Below are 21,900 nucleotides of genomic sequence, written 5' to 3' on the forward strand. Positions count from 1 at the left end.
AACTCAGTGTACTTGTACCTCTAATCCTCTTCCTTATCTCCAACTTTTAATTCCACCAAAAAAGTCCTTATATTTTCTCCTTACTTCCAATTCATTGTAGCCCAGCCACCAAAAAGACAGGATTCCATATAATAGCATGAATTTACACGCACACACACACACACACACAAAAAAAAATACACACACACATACACATACAAACCCAAGCTCAACATTTGGTGCTGTTGAAGAGAATTTAAACATTTTAAGATGCAAGACTAACTTATATTATCTGAGGTATGGTAAAAAAAATAATCACAATAAAAATTAAAAGTGCAATGAATAAGAAAAATGAAAAATAAATCCACATGTTATAAACAGGCTATAAACACATTTATAATTGATAAATTGCATTAAAATGGCTGTTTTATGTCTTATTAATTAAAAATAACAAAAGTAAGAAAATATGCTCGATGCAAGGTACTTTTAAAAAAACCAAAACCCAAAAAACAAACGTTAATAAAATATTTTTATCTGCATCAAAATAGTCTTTGGAAACCAAAAATAAAAATGTATCGTATGCTTTTTCAGGTTGATCTGTAAAAGTCAGAAAAATACATAATCCCCACCATTTAACTTTCTGGAAACAGAGTCCCAGTATGCACCAAGCATAAAGCAAAAGGCTTTATGTCATACTGAACTAAAGCAGTGAGCTCCCTGTATTGGTACAAAGAATTCCAGTTTAGTTCCTATCAGGAGACATTTTTGTTTCAGCCAGACTGAAACAAATGTCCTGACTTCAGTACAGTGTAGTGTAACTGAAGCTGTGTCCAAAAAGTTGTCTTCAGAGCACAAAGACACCTACAGAAACTCCTGAAGGGAAGGCATGGTTTCTCACAAGGCCAAGATGAATATTATCCAAAGCGAAACTTGAGTCTGTATTTCACTGTGTTGGGACTTCTCCGAGGTGCGGAGAGGGGAACCTTTGGCTTGATGGGATTAGGTGGCTTTTTCTTTTCAGGAACAGTAACTGTGAAAGAAAGTTCTGGCTGCTCTGATTGCTTGAATCTTGGCAGAAAGTGGGTAGAGATGTGCTGAGGTTTAACACGGGGGCTGCAGCCCCGTTTAGCTTTCCCTCTCTTGTTCAGGGCCACGTACCACTCCCGCCCCGTTTTTTCAGTTCGGTGTATTGCTGAGGCATAGGTATTATAGCTGTTTTCTTGAAATCGCTCCCTGAACTTGCAGTCATCTGTAAATTTGGCCTAGGGAATAAAAGAAGAAGAGGAAATTCAAGTAGTGATAATATTTTCAGCATGTAATAAAATGAGGTCTTTTACTGTAAAGAAAAAACAAGAATTCCGTTGACCTCTGCCCTCCTACTCCATTCTCTTTTATAAAGACACATTTGCTTCTTTTAGAGTTGCTTTAAAATTACTATTTTCGTTTCTATATTCCTACTTTATTCATCTTTGTAATGCTGATTTCTGTTTATTATGTACAATTGTGAAATAATATCAATGTATATAAAAGTGATAACGGGAACTCGTATATTTAAGTTCTATTACTCTTTCTAATTACTTTGAAATTTTTAGTTAAAAAGTTAACTTATAAGATTTTTCCCCCTCTTAAGCCATCAAGAAAATAAATAGTACTATATTATTCAGAGGAATGGGGTCATATTATCCTTTGAAACAAGAATACATTTTTCAATCTTATCAGCATGCTTCATGGTGCTGAGAAAGGGGTAGCATATGGCCCTATTAATATTGCATATGTTAGAGTTCTTTAGGAAAGAATGTATCTTCACACAGTGATACAGGAGAGTATATCTGATGGCAGGAAGAAAAAAATTACCTTTGGAGTCACTAACAATACTTCAGCCAGATCTCTCTCTCCACACACACACACACACACACACACACGCACACAACTCTGCCCTTGAAATGCTCACAGAACAGTGGATCAAGCAAAGAAGTAGACATCCATCATGATGCAGCTTGATAAATGGAATTATGACAGCGGTATGCAGAGGATACAATGATAGCATAGAGGAAGGGCATCTGAGAGGATGGAGGTAGCAGGGAAGAGGGCAGGAAGTCTTCCTAGAAAAGCTGACTTTTGAGCTGAGTCTTCAAGTCCAACAAGGTGTGAGCAAGGCAGGTGACGTGAGAAAGGATTTCAGGGAGCAGAACTGGTGTGTTCACAGGTCAGCAGGACAGCACTGTAAGTAGTTCAGTGTGATTTCCACTTAGGACGCATGGAGAAAGGAAGAAGAGATGAGGACGACAAAGCAGGCCACAACAAGCTCTGAAAAGGCTGAGTTTGCCGTATTGAGGAAATTGAATGACCACAGTATAGGGGAAGCAAGTGAGAATGTGTCAGACAGACATGCAATCAAATGCCAATCCTGCCAACTGAGTTCTTAGCTTTAGGCTCTTTATCCACAATCCTTGCAACTGTAGGGCTATTGTGAGAATCAAAATATTTTTCTAAGGAAAGGATCTGGAGCTTTTATCAAATACAAGAGTCCATAGCCCCCAAAGAATTCAAATCCCTAACCTGGACTAGACCAACATGTTTCACAATTTCAGGGAGCACCATTTGTATAAACGTCCTGGGCTTAGAAATACCAAATATCTTGACCCGTATACACTACACACACACACACACACACACACACACACACAGATATGATTCTTTCTATATCAAACTGAGAGGTTCTAACACGGAATTAAAAGTCCTTTAATTCCCTTGCTTTTCTAATAATGCCAAATTTTCTTCTGCAATACAGATCCCAACACTGTAATCTAGAAGTCTGAACATTGCAAGGCAGTTTACACAGAACTACTGTTGATGGCCACATGGAATTTTTGACTTGTGCAAGGTACTGACAATATCAGAAGACAACCAGTTTCAGAGTATTTCCAGCAGCACATTTATCTTATGTATGACAGTCTATCCACGTTATTTACATTCGAGTGTAGTTCAATCAATAAAGCTCTTTATTTGGAGGCTATGAAGCTATATATAAGCACTTGTCTACTGACGATTCCCTGGACTGGGTCTCTAGCAGGCTGTAAACCGCTATTTTAAAGAACCACTGCCAATGGCTTTCTCTCATCCCATCATAACCTACAAGCCCATGACCAGAACAAGGGTGCTATGTTGCCATTCCTTTAGAAGACCACACATTTACTGTTCCTTTTTTTTTAAATTAAAAAGTCTTTCTTACAAGTCAAACATAGATTTGTCTGCTTAGCTCTTGAAAGGACTTCAATGCTCTCCCATTCAATTAGATAATCCCAAAGTTTTATTTTAAAATAAAAGCTATAACCATCTGGAATATTTTCTGCTACAGAAAATACCAAGCATTTTAGAAAGGTGTGGGAGATTTCACTAAAAAGGGTAGCAGGTATATTTACCCTGCCTCAGATTTTTTTCTTAAAATTTATTTGAATAACATTTTTAATGTATAATACATTATAGACCTGACTTCTACCCTTGTTTCACACACAAAAAAATCATTTTCCTGAAATAAAGATAGCAGTGATTGCTTTATTCAATTTTGACAGTTAGATTTTTTTAAGTGTACTGCATAATTTAACCTTATTTTTTCCTTAATGGTGTCAAAAAAAATAAAGAAGGAACATGTCTTTTTTTATTGATGTGGCCAACAGACACACATGCGTGTGCATGAACACATACACACACACACATGGTATATTAACCTATAGCAATTCCATCTTACTGTCTTTCATGGGGAGAAAACCTACCGATGCCACCCCCGAAAGTTATTCCATCTGAAAACTTTCTCTTTTCCCCCTCAAGGTTCATGTTCTAAGTTCTTTCTTAAGAGAAGACTTAAAGAGGATGGCTGTTCAGGCTCTAGATTTTTCGAGGGTCACCTAACTGTCACATGGGGTAGAGATGTTCAGAATTCTGAGGACCCACACTACTTGCTGGCCCTCAGCCATTCCAAACCCCACATTAAAACAGGAGTGAAGGCAGTCAGACTGTTTTGGATTTCTTAATTGACTTCTAATTTAATATTTTGTCTGAAAAATTCTTCCAGCTATGATGGAACAAAGCCATTTGAAACAAAAATAGTGAGTTTTTCATCAGGAGATCTGGTTTCTTCTGGAGGGATGGACTGTTCCTGTCAGTATTCCCGGCCCTGTTCAGACAACACGGCAACGTTAAGCAGTTCGTCTCTGTCCCTAATGTTACGCGTGAGGCATCTTCACAACAGTCACCAAGCAGCAGAGCCATTTAAATATATTTACCATTTACCATTACACAATTTTAGATAATAAACTTTCCAGGTTACTTTTAATTTTTGAAATCTCTTTTGAATTATAAAAAGTGCTTTAGCAAGATATGTACTTTTAAAACAATAGAACTGGATTATTTCCCTAGAAAATGGGAAGTGGACGTAAAGACTTTATCTACAGTTCAGCTGTGAAGTAGAGAGGTAAATCTAATTTCAAATAAGCTATTGAAATCAGGACCCCCATAACCTCCACTCTACCACCATCAGTCACTACAACAAACGCATTCATTAAAATGTTCGTAAAGAGCCCCTATCTTTGTCTCAAACTCAGTTTTTTGTGGATTCATTCCACAGATATTTATCGACTGTATATCACATGCCAGACACTGTGCTGGTTGTCACTTTTACAATGAAAAACAATATAGCCATGGTCCTGCCCATGTTCTTTGTTGACTTAAATTATCTATGTTTTTCTCTATAATTTCTCCTTGATCTTGCAAGTGTAAAAATAAGTTATAGTCAACAAGCCATAATTGCAAAACTAACAAGTTTAAATTGGCTGATTTCTATGTAATTTAAGAGTCTTAATTGAAAAAAACAGATGAAAATTAAATTAAACTACTTCTGCTTGAATATGCAAATTATTCAGAGGTGGGGCAATATAGTGCTATTAAATAAAACAAGAATTTTTGGCTTAGGAGGATACTTTACCTTGATTCTACTCATCTCCTCGCGTGATGAGGGCACACAGTGAATATTTAAAAGAAAGGTCAAATTCAGTTCAAAGAAAGTAAAACTTTGACTGTGATATTCCAGAAAAGACTAATTCTGCTTAATTAAAATCTGAAGGTCAATTAAACCAAACAGAGAATTCTTTCTGAAACAATATTTTTAAAAACTTTCTAAAACCTCTTAACATAGATTTGTTCCTTAGTAAACATGCTCTATGATGATTGAGAATATTGTAGCAAATGAATTGAGGCTACGCCTACAAGTCCCAATTCTCATTACGTGTGACTGAAGAAGTAAATATGCATTTTATGAAAGAGGTATATAAAGAGGATTGAATTTGGACTAACAGCAGTACAAACCCTGGAGTCTGCAGGCTATTTAATCATTTAATCAATTTTACTTCTTTATTTCACTTTGTTTTCTTTGATTTGCCTCTTTCTCTTGAAAAACTTTATAAAGTTAAGAAATAATTAAATATAAGCAACTAAAATGCTATTATAGACTATATAATATTATTAAATAATTAAACTATTATTATAGACTGTAATGAAAACAATTAAAGACCAGGTTGTGCTCTAAGCAAAGTTTTCTTGCTGCCTGCATCCCTACACTTCTTGTTCCCCCGCCTCCTTTCAATGCATTTTGGTTCCCACCCCTAGTCCCACCAATGGGACTGCCCAGGTCAGGTCCCCTAAGCCCAGGCTGTTTTGTATGGCTGTGTAGGATGTGCCCAGCACAAAAGCACCCACCTTTGGTGGTGAGTGAAGGCTGAAAGCTAGACCCTGCTCCAACTGCTCCCAAGCAGAGAACCCCAGAACAGGGCAGCATGCATGTACAGGAGCTGCCTCTTTCTCTTTACTTCACAAGCCTCATATGGGTCACTTGATGTATGACCATCTCCAGAGCATGGTCATACTTCCTGCTTGGCACTAGGTATCTGGCCATTCTGTGTCTCAGTTCTTCATGCAAGCAAGGGAATACACAAGTTGGATTTAAATCAACCTGAGGTAAGGTAGTGAAGAATGCTAGCCACATGATTTCTCCTCCTCTGAACCTCTTGAATTTGACTTCAGATTACTCAGGGAGCCAAGTCAAATGCAGATTCCCAAGGCCCTATCTCCAGAGATTGTTTTAGTAAGTCTGAGCTGAGACCCTGGAATCACATCATTAACCAGCATCCTGTGTGATCTTGATGCAGGTGAGGTGAGAACCACAGTTGTAGAAACATGGTATAAGATAGTTTACTGTCTGATGCTCTTAATAGCTCAAAAAAGCTGGGCTATTGAGGGCTACAATGTGCCAGGTGTTTTACATATATTATTTCATTCTTGATATAATTCCATGACTATTAGGATGCTATTACCTGATTTTCCAGACAGAAGAGTAAAGAAAAGAATTCGTCTAAAGCCCCACATTTATCACGTGCCAGGGTAGGCCTGTGACTTAAATCTCATCTACTGATTCCTAGATTCAAACTCTTTCAGTAACACTGTACAAACCCAAGGCATCTCCTAGGTTTCTTTATAGTCCTACCTGCCCTGAAGTTGCTCCATATTAAAATACTGATGAAAAACATGTGCCATTTCCCCAACCATCTAAGACGTAGAACACCATCTCTCACTTTAGGCTGAAATGGATCTCTGAAATTACAAGTCGATTCATCACAGGCAGATTTCCTCAATAAAATAAGCCCTCTAACCAGATTTACGTAGTGTGAAATTAAGAGAAAACTGACATTTACTGCAAAGGTAGAAAACTGAACCCATTTTTTAACCTGAATTACCAGCTATTCAGTTTTACTGTGTAAATTGAAAGCTCTTAGAGGGCAAGGCGAGTTTCTATTCAATGCCATTATATAGCTCAGGGTCTTGACTGCAAGAGTGGAGTGCTTGATAACTTATTTTTTTAATGATGATGGTAACCATTACTCAAGATTCCGTTTCCCCTTTCAATAAACATGCCCAGCTTTAGGGGCTGCGGACTCATCCTCACTCTGCCCCCAGCTCAGGAAGTCTAGTCCAGACTCTCATCCCGGGCAAGCCAGCTGGCGCCCTCTGAAACCAGGAAAGGAGGCTGTTCTAGTCCTTGCTTAGGGCTGATCAAGCACACATTCCATGCCTATTTCGTAAACTCTGCAATTAGCTTTCCTTCCAAACACGATTCCCTAAAACCCTGAGAAACAAAAATAATTCCACTACGTGCTTCTTTCTGTATCTTTAAAATGAGCTAAAATGTTTTTCCCCAACAGGCAATAAGTGAACATGCATACTTAATGAAAAGGCTGAAGAATTCATGGTAACCACCTTTTTCAAGATTGAGATTTTTTAAGGGGAAAACCACAATGTACAAGAAGGATCTTAAAAAATTATGAGATTATGACCATTGGAAATCCTTGCCTCTTTAAGATCTTGAACCTGGGAATTTTGCTTTCAAATTAGGTTCCTTGGAAAAAAGAAAACCCAGGAGAAAAGGGGCTACTGTATGCAAGACGAGTTTGGACCTAAAGAAAAAAGGGGCCAATAATAAATGGGATTTGTGGCTGGTCTAAATATCTGAGGGGGTCACAGCTGCCTGACCCCAAAATCAGAAAGTATTCTGAGAGGAGATAGAGGATCATCAAACAGCTGCCTGAGAGCAAATTCAGGAAGATCTGTTCTAACATTAAATGCTGAATACTTTCCAGGAACTATTCTAAGTGTTTTATACATATTATCTCATTTAAAATGCTCAACTATCACCATGTATTTTTACTTTAATTTTCTTCCATTTATAGCTGATAAAACCAAGGAATAGAAAGATTAAGTAAAATGACACAGTGTATCTCAAGTAGAATGACACACTTGAACTGTGCTCTTCATCACCACACTCAAGACCTTCTACACTTACATCTGGACCCACCTCAGATAAATCCAGAAAGGCTGCCTATGCAACTTTGGATAAAGACAATAAACCTGAGGAGAGAGCACGAACAGACAGGCAGGCAGAAGTAGAGACCAAAAGAGAAGGGTGCTCAGCCCTACAAAGCACCTCAGTCTGGGAATAAGTTGAGAAAGATGATACAGGCCACAGTGAAGGCTCTGACTAACCCTCATGGCTCTTGGGGAAGCAATTACCTGCTCTTACTCTCAGTGATTCCCAAGGCATCTCGAGAAGAAGACCAGACACCTTCATCCTTGTAAAGAATGCTGAAAAAACCCTGCACACTAGGAATTTAAATGCATTGTCTACTTAGGGTCTATCAGTCAAGGTCTTAAGGAGAGCTGCATGGAGATTACTATGAGTATATAGGTTGACTGAGTGCATGAGCAGAGCACACCGAGACGGCTGAAGTTCAATGAAAACTTCTCTTACCAAATTGACAAACTTAGCACACAAAGGAAATCAGCATATATGTTGCCTAAGTTTAAACTTTCTGGCCTGATAATAGTGTTTACCATCTTCCTGTCCACTGACAATGAAGCATTTTCTAAATGAAGAGTTTCTGTGAACAAAACAGATCTCTTTTCTGTTCTGAAAGTACATCCTAAAAGGGGTTCCCTATGCAACTCATCTTCACACTGAATAACCAACATTTATAAAATGTTGTGACAAGTTTTGTGGTGCACACATCCCCTCCTTTCTAGACTTTAAAATCAAGTAGGAGACACAGAAGTAGATGGGGAAAAGAGATCCTCCAAAAGGGTTTGGAATGAGAGAGAGTGAGAGAGAGAGAGAGAAGCAACCAAAAATATTCTAAGGATGAACCACAGTATTCATTCTTTAAAACATAATACAAAAATATTATTAAAACATGCAATTAATAATTCCTATAAAATAATAGCTGAAAACAGTGTAAATAGTTCCAAATGAAACAAAATACCTTCTTTCAAGCTAATTTTTCCCTACCAAGTATTATAGCATTTAAAAGGAGAGAGAATTTTTGAATTATGTAATTCTGGTTCAATCAATTGTTACCTGTGGTAACTTAGGAAAATATTTAACATCTCTGAGACTATTTCCTCACCTAACTATGTAATGAGATAATGTGAATGAAAGAGATTTTAAAGAAACATGCAAATCTTTTACCTCTGCCAAGTAGCTAATTTTTAATAGTCTGATTGTTACTATAAAAACGAACTTGAAAATCTCCTATTCTCCATGAGTATTTCTCAATACGCTATAGGTTTACTTTCCCCAGAATTATATGAATACTTTAGATTTATAGTTCACATTTACTTTGTAAATAAAACCCTAAAGTTACTCTTTATTTATTTAAATTTTTTTCCAGTTTTATTGAGATATAATTGACATACGACATTGTTTAAGTTTAAGATGCACAACGTGGTTTTATACACATATATTTTTGAAATGATTATAAAGGTATTCTTTAAATGCCTCTGCACAATTATTAATTTAAAGCAACTCACTAATCCTAAGCAACATTTAATCCTAAAAGTATAAGGGGTTTTAGCATTTTTAGTGGTGATGAAATTTTGTAAAAACCAAAACTAAATCAAATAATTATATTTAAAGCTAGCTATAAGAACAATTTTTCAACATGTTAAACTAGAAACTGAAAAGAGGAAAGAAACCATCTGGCATAAAACTAATAATGGTTAGAATTAATACTATTTCAAAATTCAACTTCCTTAAAAATAAATCACTTTATAATTTAATTAGGTTTCCATCTAGAGAAAAAGTGCTAATAAATGCTAAGAAAAAGTGGGCTTGGACAAATGGTTTAGAAAGAATCCACGTAATCGTAGGGCTTAATTTTTTATCTACAATTCAGCTCAAAGTCATCAGAATGACTTTTATATCAAAGGGCTTCAGTGAGTGACAAGAGCAAGGCTTGCTTTGTACTGTTTAAAAGTCATTATTCCATGAAATAACTTTAGCCTGCCAAGATGAGAAAGAATAACAGATGCTGTTTTTGCATTATCTGCATTATTTCGGCCAGCCATCCTTAGACATTTGGGTCAAGTTTCTGGAAATTTGTTACTTGCATTTGACAGAGGAATCATGTAACCTAACCTTTCAGTTTGACCTTTCTAATTGGCATCCATTTGTAGTACTTCGCTTTCTGTTGCAATTATCCTTAAGCTGCCCCAAGGTAGTCTATTTTTTTGCATGTACTAAAGCATGAATCAGAATATTTAAAAAATTAAGATTTTCACCCAAAACAAGCAAACCAATAAAAGAGAATTTCTTTTTAGGCATTGCATATTATTATGATGTTTAGATTTTGAAGGTGTTTCAATCTTTTACCACCTTAAAATAGATCGAGGAAAAGTTGTTCAGTGTAGATGCATTTGATCATTGTTTTATATTTTGTATGTGGATTTTTAAAAATCAAATATTTTTTAAAAAATAAAATGGTATGTCCTACTTTTCCACAGCAATGAAGAACGTTTTCCCTTAAGATATGTAATAAATCAAAGAGCAATTATTTTATGAACACTGTATTGTGGTTTACTAGAATATAGTAACCAGCTCAGAAGATGAAATAAGTAAATCTGGTTATAATGCTTGTAATGCATGATCAGAGAGGTTACCAAAGATTTCCCATCTATCTTAATAAACTGAGATTTTAGTAGTTTATTATATTTAGACTATATTTAAATTATCATTCAATAATAGGTAATATTTATTAAGTACTAATATTGTTCTAACAAGCTTTATATACATTATCTCATTTAATCCTCAAATAACTGTAGAAATAGCTTGAATTCTACTGTCTCCTCCAAGAGATATTAACAAACCACATTTAGATGCTAGAGAAAGGAAAATTGAAAGTCTTAAACATTAAACCAAGTGAAATTCTCATTCAATTTTTTAAAAGTCTGTAAAGAAGAAATCATAATTAGCAAGTTCCAATTGATTGCACTCAGTTAAAACTTCCTATATACTTTGAAAACTGGAAAAGTGATATTTCTCCAATTTGTTTAATAAGAATTAAAGTGAATAAGGATTAAAGGAGTAGCTTTAAAGAAGAATTGCTTTTTAAAATAACTTAATATGACAAAACTCAGTACACTATAAAAAAAGCATAAATCACTTTTAAGGGCTGTGCATACTACTAATACTAATAAACAGAACCTGTGAGCGGGAAAACTAAGCTAAATATATTTTATTATCTTTAAAACATTTTAATGCTTCCCAAGTAATGAACATTTTCAGAACAAAGCATAGAGATCTATAATTTGTGAATTGATTACAAACTGTGTTAAGTGGGCTGAAGAAATTTTTAAGAGTGCAAAACTAGTCTTCATAGTTTTAAGAAGTGTTTTTGATGCAATAAAAAAACAAGATGAAAATTTCTCAAATGAGTCAAATTAAATTTCTCTATTAAAGGTCAAAGTCTTCTCACTATTGGTTTCTTCCCTCCATACTTATTAATATGAATATACGTTACATTACTTAGACTCCATTTTTGACATCATGAGTAGCTTTTAAAATTAAGAGCATGATCTACTGAACACACACACACAATCACCATAAACATGTAAATTAAAAATATAGTATTTCCATAATATTTCTCCTCACTTGGACCACTTTTAAGAAATAAATAATGGCAATCACTTAGAAAATGCTGTTTTCAAATACACTTACCCTTAAAACTTTTTGTGGATTCTATATTATCTTCTCAAGTAAATAAAATATTTAAAAGATTACTTACAAAAACACATACATTTCTCTTGTTTTAATGTACATATAATTTTACAAAAACAAAAAAACATTAAGTTCTCTGGGCAAATTGTCCTATCAATTGGGAAAATCACTTCATTCCACTTTACAAATGTAAAATCTCTATAACACCTTTAACAAATATGAAGTGGTTCTACTTACACTTGCATGGAGTTTTCCTTTTTTTGACATCGCTAAAAATTTGTTGCTGAAAACTCCTCGTATTCCTACAATCCCCTGAGACACAGCAAATATTTCCAAAATACCTAGGATGACAGAAATCCCAAAATAAAACACAGACTCTTCTATATACCATTGTGAAGAATTCAATTTCTACGTAGATTGTCTCCATTCTTTATCACTGTGATTTTTTAAAAAGTATTTAACATTTTTATTTTTTGCGACATTTATTATGTAAAAGAAATAAAAAGGTCTAGCACTCAAGTATTCATTTAAAATGATAAATTTCAAGGTTCAAAAATTTGTGCTTCATTAGTAATTCTTTTTCTCCTTACAAATGATAAGTCACTTTTAGTAATCAATGTTTGACAGTAGAATCTTTTCAAGTTCTAAAGGAATGGCAAAGACTTTTTAAAATGTTACAAAACAGTTCTCATGCATTGTTTTTCTGTCAAAGATAATACAGTACTTTTAATATTAAAGCACAGAAGATGGTACTCAAGATTAATATAAATCATTGGAAGCCTTGAAAATAATACTTATTTACATAAAAGAAATCCCTCTTCTCAAATGATCATAATACAAATCGATAAATCAATATATATCACACTCTATCATTTAGTGAGTTGCTCATTTAAAGAGTATACATAAGATACTGAAAGCAATATAAATAATCTGAGACTATTGGCTCAGTGAAGTGTTTGATGGATTATGGTTTGAGACATCTTGCATTTTGAGTGACTTTTCTGGAAAAAATTTAATGAGGTATTTATTACGTTATTGTTTATATTTGGCATTTAGTAGTCAGAATTATGAAGTCGATGTCCCTCTGTCTCCTTTAATAATTTGAAAGTCCACATCCACTGGGTCAAGAGAGTCACACACCACAGTTTAGAGTATTTTAAGAAGATGAAACTCATAGTTTGTATATAATTGGGATTCCTGCTTGTTTACCATAAACTTGTATGTAATGTTATATGAACAGAAGAAAAGCATAGAGCTTTTTGTTAATTGCCGACAACAAAATGCAAAAAAAAAAAAGGACAAAATAATATGGTTCACTAAAGCTAAAAAAGGACTTGTCCTGGAAGAAAGGAAGGAAGCAAGCAAGGATGGGAGGGAGGAGGGAAAAAACATCTCAACATTTCAATCTGTAATATTTTGAGTACATATTCTAATTAGAATATGTCAGTAGGACTATGACAAATAGAGAAAATCACCAGATTTTCTTAAAATAGCAGTCTCCTCCTGCAGTATATGAAGTACATATAAAATTATTCAACTTACCAAATGCAGTGTATTGTGGATACACATATATATAATACATGTAAACACATATATGAATATCGTTATAGAGCACTTACGTTGAATAATGCGACCTAATACCTATAATTGTAGCAAATACTGTCGCTTATTTATTTAACCTGATTTCTTAAAAATACTTGATCAGAAAGTTCGTGAAGGAACTATTGATCTTGTGATAAGCATTCTTAGCCTAGAGTAAATAAAACACATCGCAAGAAAACTGCAGCTACCACTTTATTAGTGGATATTTCTTTAAAACAAACCAAAAAAAAATCTAAAAACTTGGAAAGGAACTACTTCTGCTTCTAGGAAGAAACTCCTAAAAAAAAACTGTCTCAAAAAATTCTTTCCTTCAAAATGTTTTCAAAATGCTATTTACAATAGATTTTGCTATGCAAATTATTTGACTGTGATGCATACCCGAAAAAGATTTAAAAGCATTATCATTTTATGAAATAGTAACAAAGCACACAGAATCCTTTGTAAAGATAAATTTACTACACAATGTAGTGCTGTAATAATATTATTAATAAAACATGAATAGAACATCTGATACAAAGTTATATTTCTATCAAAATTACAGAATGATATTGAAAAACAGCATTAATGATTTTGGATATTTCAGAGATGGGGGATGTGATTGTGAATACTGTGTAAATGTCTGTTAAAAAATGAGACAGGGAGAACATGAGAAATCATCTATGTGTAGAATGACAGCCACAAAAGAGACAATGTGGAGTTGGTAGAAAAGGAGACTTGACCATATGTTTCCCCCAATTTACTCCTGGTTCTGCTCTGTTAAAGGTTTTTTATACCATTGTCTGGAAAATTACCTGGTTTTGTAAATGCAAATCTATTGTGTATTAGTGGGAAAAAAAATACATGGTAGCATAAAAGATAAAATTCTTACTAAGCATATATGTTTGCAGGCTATCATTTAAGAGGTCAAGACAAAAGGACTCTGTACATACTTCTTTAATGGGAGCACTGCTTTGCTTATGTAAACTATTGGTTTCTGTCAACATATTCTATTTTTAAGAAAGACCCATTTTGACTCAACTTGTTTCCCAATACACTGTACATTCTGCATGTATGTGTTATATAAATTTGCACTGTAATAAATTTTAAATATGGGGAAGATGAAATAATATATGTGAAAGTGTTATTTTATTACATACTACATGGCTTCTTTTCTTGTAAGTTCCAGTATAAAAAATGATATAATGCCTGAGAATGAAAAGATTTTATAATATTAAGAAAATTATATTTAATTGAAAGCTTAAAAACATACTTTTACATACATCATTCTATTTAAAATTATGAAGAATGCAGGAAAGAAAAAAGATGAGATTAGATAAAATAATTGTTTTTTTCAAATAGGCAACTTTGGTATGATGTTCTAAATAATGTAATTATGGTGTAATATTAGGAACCTTGTTAAGATCATAGTTTCCAAAGTAATTTCAACAGCAATTTCATGATGTCTTTTTTCCTAGAATATAGGAGCAGATTCTACAAGCTCCACAATTTAACCTCCTGCCCCCACTCCCCAAAATGATCACAGGCTTATTGATTTTTCATGCCAAATCTCAGTAACTCATTAAAGAATTCTAAGTATTTTAAACCCATGTGCATTAAATCACACGTATATAAATTCCAGAAAATATTTCTCTAAAACTGATTTATTTTTTCAATTTCAGTAATTTCCTCAGTAATAATAAATTTGATGGGAATTTACAATTCACGTGGAAGCCCAGATGGTATCCCTAAGCAAAATTGTGGAAGGCCAACTGTGTCTCACAGATCATAGATAGTCAATGAATGTTTGCTAAATTGGATTGTTTCTTTGACCTTCTCACTATCTCTCTTCCTTTTCAGGACACCCCATGTGTACACATGTATGGACACATGTCTTAGTACTCTCCTGCTATTTTGGCCCTCTACTGCTGGGGGAGTGGGGCAGGGAGAGAGTTAAAGTGCAAGTGACAATGTGTTATCTTTCCTAGGGTGTTCACATTTAAGAGGATCAAAAGAAAAAAACAGTGCTTAACTGAAGGAGTTATTCTCTCTTGGCGGAATTTTGTGATTGACATCTAGATTGAAGGATACAAGAACTCAGTGTCTCTCAGATTATACACTGTTTAATCCACTTACTTACAAGCATAAGTATGCGTTACAAAGTAAAATTATTCTGGATATAGATTTTCTTACTTAGTCCCCTCTAGAGTTTTTAATACATTAGGACTCTATCAACGATGGTTGATACAATTATGTAGACTTCTCCTTTTTCTCTCTTTTCTCAGTGAATGAGAAAGATATATAGATATTCCATGTATTCAGAAGCTATCAACAGCCCATCTGAAAAATCCTCAAAGAAAAATCTTTTTTTTTTTTAGATGTTGGGGGTAGGAATTTATTAATTAATTTATTTATTTTTGCTGTGTCAGGTCTTCGTTTCTGTGCGAGGGCTTTCTCTAGTTGTGGCAAGCGGGGGCCACTCTTCATCACGGTGCGCGGACCTCTCACTATCGCGGCCTCTCTTGTTGCGGAGCACAAGCTCCAGACGCGCAGGCTCAGTAGTTGTGGCTCACAGGCCTAGTTGCTCCGCGGCATGTGGGATCCTCCCAGACCAGGGCTCGAACCCGTGTCCTCTGCATTAGCAGGCAGATTCTCAACCACTGCGCCACCAGGGAAGCCCCAAGAAAAACCATTTAAAACTGAAGTTTCTCTACTTGTGCTCACACAGCAACAAATATGCCATGCCTTTATCAAATCTGAGTCTTGAAATATCCAGTTTAGTAGTCTTCATTGATTAAGTTAGCAACATAGAAATTTCCTACTTGAGTTTTCCATACAGAAGATAGAGATTCTGGTTTATTTAGGCTTTGGGGACTATACAAAGGTTGACTGTACATTAACATCAAAATTGATAGTGAATTCAGATTTTTTTTTTTTTTTTTGCGGTACGCGGGCCCCTCACCGTTGTGGCCTCTCCCGTTGTGGAGCACAGGCTCCGGACGCGCAGGCTCAGCGGCCATGACTCATGGGCCTAGCTGCTCCGCGGCATGTGGGATCTTCCCGGACCGGGGCACGAACCTGCGTCCCCTGCATCGGCTGGCGGACTCTCAACCACTGCGCCACCAGGGAAGCCCCAGATTTTTTAAAGTTAGTAAAACTGAGGGTTTGGTTTAGCCAAAATACATAATTGGAATTTCTATATTTTATGTGAACAATTTGGCTTTGTGTAGCTATAGCCTTAAGCTTTCGCTCCCTAAATTGACAATTACTTGATTGCCTATTCTTCAGTGGCCCAAGATAAGCCAATAGAAGCATTGTTTTGGAACTAAACTTGAAAGCATAGAAATTAAAACAAAGTCTTTGTTTCTATTCAGTAGTGGGATTTTATCACCTATCTTGTCTTGCCCATCTTTCTTCACCCTTCCCTAGTATTTCCTTATAATAAGAGTTTATGTGCAATGAGCTTGATTCTTTTACCTGTCTTCAAAACCTGAGATAACTACTGTATAAGAGAAGCTAGGAATATATTAAGTGGTATTCCTTAACTAAACAAATTATGTTTCAAATCTATGGTCAGTGTACTTCTGATAGCCAAACTAGAAAATATTCACAGTTTGCAAAAATTTTAATGCCAAAAGATAGTTGTGAAACATATATTCCAACATATATTTATTTCTTCTGAGGAACATTACAGAAAATTATTGAGTTTAAAAGAACCTGTTAGAATGTTTGGCATGGCAAAGTTCTATCACTGCTAACTCACAGACCGTAGAATTAGATAATGAGGTAAAACTGATGTATTCTCCATGATCCTCATGGTCCGAGCTCTCTCAGTTTCTCTTGAGAGACTTGGACAAATGGTCCCTCATCTACTCTAACCAACATTCCATAAACAACTCCTGAGTTTACATTATGTATCAGGAAACCATCAAGGGCTATCTACAAAGAGGTATATGACCAACTGCAATTAGCAGGTCCTGTTTCTCTTTCACAGCTACTTAAAGACAGAGATTCATTTTAAACTTCCAAATTACTTGCTATCCTTCTAAACATGACGTATTTCATAAATTCTTCATGGATCTATGGTAGCGGAATTTTATGATATATTATTGGACATTCCAGACATCACAAAGCTGAAAATCACCATGATTTAAACACTTAAATTATACTTTCCTCTGTGAGAAAAACCTATGCAAGGCAAAGGAAAAAAAAAAATCCCAACTAACCCAAAAGTAATCGAAATAACAAGCTTGGTGAGCTAGGTATCCTATGTTGGGTACATGAATAAATGGATGAATGAATAAGTGAATGATTGCAAGCCAAGTGAAAGACACAGACTAAACTCTGAAAGGCTGTTATAAACTGAAATGAATTAGGAAAGTGTTCGTTAAATTAAGAAAGTTTTATTTAGGCACTTCAGTTTTGTTTAAGAAACAAAGCAGTGTTTTGTGTCTGTTCTTTGTTAGATATCTTTCAAAGTGGATGTTAAAATAAAATGTACCTTGGAAATAAATACTGGCCAATGTCTTCTTTAGCTGAATGTGTTCTTTGTTGATCTGTTCTCATTTTCCTTTCTATCCTTTTCTACAATTTCCCCTCCACAAGGCCTAAGCTGCAAAAATCTTTGTCTCTTATGGTTTCTTCCAAGAGAAGAGGGTGAATATCTTGGGAATAAGTCTGGTTTTCAGAGATCCCTAGCACACCGAAACCCACCTCCCACACATCCTTTTACCCCCTGGGGTCCAATCTGCCCTCCTTGCAGGCTAACTTTGGATGTTCCCTTGGGAACACAGAAGTTATCCTCTGTTGAGGCTGATTTTTTGGATAAACTGCAAGAAGAACAGAATAGAAACAGTGTTCATGTAAGTGAAAGGGGAAAATACTACTAGAAGTGGGGAATAGAACTCTGATGGCTGGTGGAGGAAAAGAGTTTGGTGGGACAAAATGAGGACAAATGGAAATACTGAACTAGACACAACTCTTGCTTACCCTTAAATCTCAGGAAATTCCCCTTCGCCCTAACTGACCTTGCCTATTATCACCGAAGATGGTCAGTTGCTTAGTGAGTGTAATGAACCTTAAAACATAAAAGCAGACACCTCTAAGGAGTGTGTGGGAGGGCCTGGGACTCGCTGGGGCAGACAGGTAAGGCCCCTCTCGTGTTTGCTGCTCCAGGCCACCTCGCCACGTGCAACACAGACAGCTGGAGCGGCAGAGCCCGAAAGACCAGTCAGGGGCAGGAGGCTGGCGTGGACCCGCTCCCCTTCCGGCGCGAACCGCCAGCTCTTCCACTTCCAGCCTCCTGAAACCCCCGGAGGAAGCTTGCCGGCCAGCCATCCCACAGACGTGCACAACTCCAACCCTTGCCAGATGCCAGCCCCTCTGTGGAGCCCGCGCTCCTCCGGAGCTTGGGTAAGAAGAAACCCATCGGGTCGTTGGTTTGAGACGGAGAAAGTTAAGTACACCTGGGAGCCACCAGGCTGACACTCCGGAGCTGGTGACCGTGTGCGCATCGGTATCTCCTGGCCATGTTTCCGCTCTCCCTGGGTCCCTCTAAGGCCCGGGCTGTGCTTCTATCTGTTGGACTAACCCCGGCTGGAAGACCATCTGGCCCTACGGAGAAAAAGGCCCGCAGAGATCTCCCCAGTCCCGCATACAACCGCAAATCATCTCTCCCCTCTGCTGCCTAGAGGGGCAGTGAGAGGAATCAGAGGAATGGCAGTGATGGTCTGAAAACTCAGACGGGGTGGAAGGAAGGAGAAGATGAGAAAGGAGGGAAAGAGAGAGAGCTAAACTCCGAAAGAAAATTTAAAACTTGGCTTAAAAAAAAAAAACCTACAAAATTTTCACCTGTACCAAATTGAACCGCCTCTGAATTTCTTCCAAAATAAAGAACTTTCCCCTAATTGTCCTTGGGGACCAAAGGCAGGCCACTCTTCCTCACAAGGCCTGGTCATGGTTTCAAGATACTAAAAGGTGCTAAACCCAACTCCGCAATTATTAATTCTAATGTCCATCACGTCTCCCTCTCTAAACGTGTCCAGTTTTCTAGATCACTGTCTTCTTCCAAACAGGGAATGTCTGGTCTCCCGTATAATATACATATATATTCTATATGTATATAATGTGTAAATATGTACGTATCTACAATAGACATATCCGTATACACATATGTATATATACATTATATATAATATTAATTTGGGGTTATGGTAGCCGTTGTGAGGGGCAGTATGTGAGATTTGATTATTCTAAATAAAACTGTTCAGTTATGGGCAGGGAAAGGGGGTGCGCTTTGATGCCCAGTGAAAAATGCGAGTCTGGTAAACAGAAGCTAAACGAGGAGAAAGGAGATTTTTGTTTTTTCTCCAGGCACTGGCTGGAGCTCCTCTTTGGGACCAGGGCAAACTGGAAACAAGGTGCCTGTCTGCGCCAGCCTCCGGGTAGCCTATACCTCAGTAATCGCCATTCCTCGTACCCACGAGAGGGGAAAGTGTGTGCCCGCCACGTAGACGCATCTCCACCCAACCCGCCCGGCTGTTTCGAGGGCCGGCTGGATCCCAGTGGCCGGGGCTCCGGAAGGTGGGCTTGCCGACCAGGGAATCACCAGCTGTCCCCTCCCGAGACTCCCGCCGCCCGCTTAGGACAGGTTTTGTAGGAGAGCAGGCAACTTACTTAACATATTGGCTTCGTGGGAGCCATTGACTTTGCCATCCGGGTAGATCTGCAGATGGAAACCGATGCCCACTCTGCAGTAGAGGCTGCCGGTCCGGCGCCCCGAGGGGGTCCAGTGGAAACTGCTCTGCTCCAAGCCATTTCCTTGACTGCCCAGAGGAGCCCCGGGGGACGAGGAGACAGAGGAAGAAGAGGAAGACTTCGTGCTACTGCTGCTCCGGCTGCTGCTGGCTCCTCCGGGGTTCCTACCGGTGGCAGCCTGTCCGGGTTGCCCTTTGGGTGCGAGGCGCTCCTCCCCTTGAGCCCAGGCGCTGAGGATCAGGTGACTGAGGAAGAGCAGGAGGAGGAAGGACAAGCTCATTCTTCCAGCCGCGGGGGTCCTAAGTGCATTTTGCAGGGCTGGTTCTGGGCTCTGTAGCCCGCGCGCGGCTGTGTGCCTCTGGCGCTGCCCCCCTCGCCGCACCGGGTGGACATAGCCTCGGGGAAGAGAGAGGGAGAGGGGGAGAGAGAGAGAGGCCACCCGAACGGATCTCGGCGCTGGCACTGGGATATTTATAACGCCAGTGATCTCACTGCTCGGTGCACGCCTGCGAGGCTTCCCCTCACCCGCCGCTTTGTGTACTCTCCGGCCGGTGCGGGGAGGGAGCCTCGCCGTCCCGGGGGCGGGGGTGTGGAGGAGGGAGGAGACGGGAGAGGGTGAGTGGGAGGAGAAGCCAGGCGGAGAGAAGCTGCGCCCCGACGCTGGGCGCGCGCACACCGAGGCCACACACCCCAGCACTTCTCACGCGCCACACGGCCACCCTCCACTCGAGCCAACGCTGCGCGGAACTCAGCTCCCCGCGAGCCCTGGAGTCCTCCTGGGGCAGTCACGGGAATGGGAGGGTGAAACGTGGGAGTGAGTTCTCGTCTCTCGCACCTCTGCCGCAGTCTTGCGTCCCAGCAATGCGCTCTCGCCTACCCAGGACACAGTTTCCAGGTTCCCTTCCCTTTGCCCAGCAGACCCGACTGTTACAACCCCTGCCCCAGGGATCTCTCGGGAACTGCGTCCCGCCGAGGGATCCCACCGCTGCTAGTGTTTGCGGCCAGGATCCCACCGCTGCAACTGTTCGCAGCGCAACTTGGAAGGCTTTGGTGTGGCGCGGTGGGGAGAAGGCTTTTGTTGCTGCTACTGATTTACTAAAGAGCTAATGAATGGATTTACTCAGCGTTTAGAGAGCCGCCCTAAGCCTTTACGCCAGGGCTCGAGCTGCTTTCCTGTTGGGAAACTCTTGGTCGCGCTAAGCATAATGCCACCGAATTTGTTTTTCCTTCTGGGAAGCTCTAGGTCTGCGCCCGGGAGAGTGAGCGCACACGCACACCGTGCTCGGAGCCGGGCAAGAGGGGTAGGGTCTGGGCACCAGCACATGTGACTAACTGTCCAGTTGTCCTCTCTCGACCCAGGATCCCCGTGTCAGGAAGGATTAGCTAACGGCTCGCTTCAGCTTACTCAGAGCTGCCATTGACTGAAGGCCGACTCCAATGAATGATTAATGATGCGCGTGCTGGATTTCAGGAAACCTGAGAACGGAGAATTCCCGTGTATGCAATGCCCCTACTGTCATTTATCTGAGAAATATACCTGGCTTGCATTCTTGAAATATTTCCATCTGAAAACATATTTGAAGCTTTAAACTACACTCTGGCACGTTATTCATTGCTCATTTTAATGAAAAGGCTGTGATTTGGACCGATAAGGTCAATTCATATAAGCCAAGGTTGATGCTAAGAGGTGGCTTTCTCCATTTTTGAGTACCCACTTAAGGATTCCTATCTCAATAATGAAAAGCATATAAAACATATGTCTATTTTTCAGGATTGGAAATCTCCCATGGTTAGAATACTTAACATCAAGGCAGCTGTAAACAGAAAATCAACTGGACAACTTAGTGAAGCCACGGGGTGGGGTGGAGGGAAAGAAAGGGCACATCACACATAGATGTGCATGGCCTGGGCACTATATAAGATGCTGTCCTGGGCTGAACACCCCTTCTTTTTCCGCTGTGCTAGGCTCAAGCTTTTTGCTTCTGGTTTAACCA

At 38.5% G+C, this 21,900-nt stretch overlaps 1 protein-coding gene across 1 annotated transcript; it reads right to left on the bottom strand.

Annotated features, from left to right (window-relative positions):
• Positions 1-219: 219 nt before the first annotated feature.
• FGF5 (fibroblast growth factor 5) lies at positions 220-20,439 on the bottom strand. The gene is made up of 3 exons (XM_029235501.1): positions 19,826-20,439; positions 11,810-11,913; positions 220-1,241 (listed from the first exon to the last, which is right to left on the bottom strand). Exons 1-3 carry the CDS (start codon positions 20,184-20,186, stop codon positions 894-896), a joined length of 813 nt encoding a protein of 270 aa, XP_029091334.1. The 5' UTR covers positions 20,187-20,439; the 3' UTR covers positions 220-893.
• Between the last annotated feature and the right edge of the window lie 1,461 nt (positions 20,440-21,900).

The sequence above is a fragment of the Monodon monoceros genome, unplaced genomic scaffold, assembly GCF_005190385.1.
Source record: "Monodon monoceros isolate NGI ecotype Baffin Bay Population unplaced genomic scaffold, NGI_Narwhal_1 Super_Scaffold_20, whole genome shotgun sequence".
In the NCBI taxonomy this organism is placed as follows: Eukaryota; Metazoa; Chordata; class Mammalia; order Artiodactyla; family Monodontidae; genus Monodon; species Monodon monoceros.

Bases quoted from the DNA above. Each gene is read 5' to 3' on its own strand.
- FGF5 (XM_029235501.1), bottom strand. From the start codon at position 20,186: ATGAGCTTGTCCTTCCTCCTCCTGCTCTTCCTCAGTCACCTGATCCTC. The intron at 11,914-19,825 runs GTAAGTTGCCTG...CTGTCATCCTAG, and splicing joins CCACGAAGCCAATATGTTAA to GTATTTTGGAAATATTTGCT. The intron at 1,242-11,809 runs GTAAGTAGAACC...TTTATTCCCTAG, and splicing joins AAGGAAAACTCCATGCAAGT to GCCAAATTTACAGATGACTG.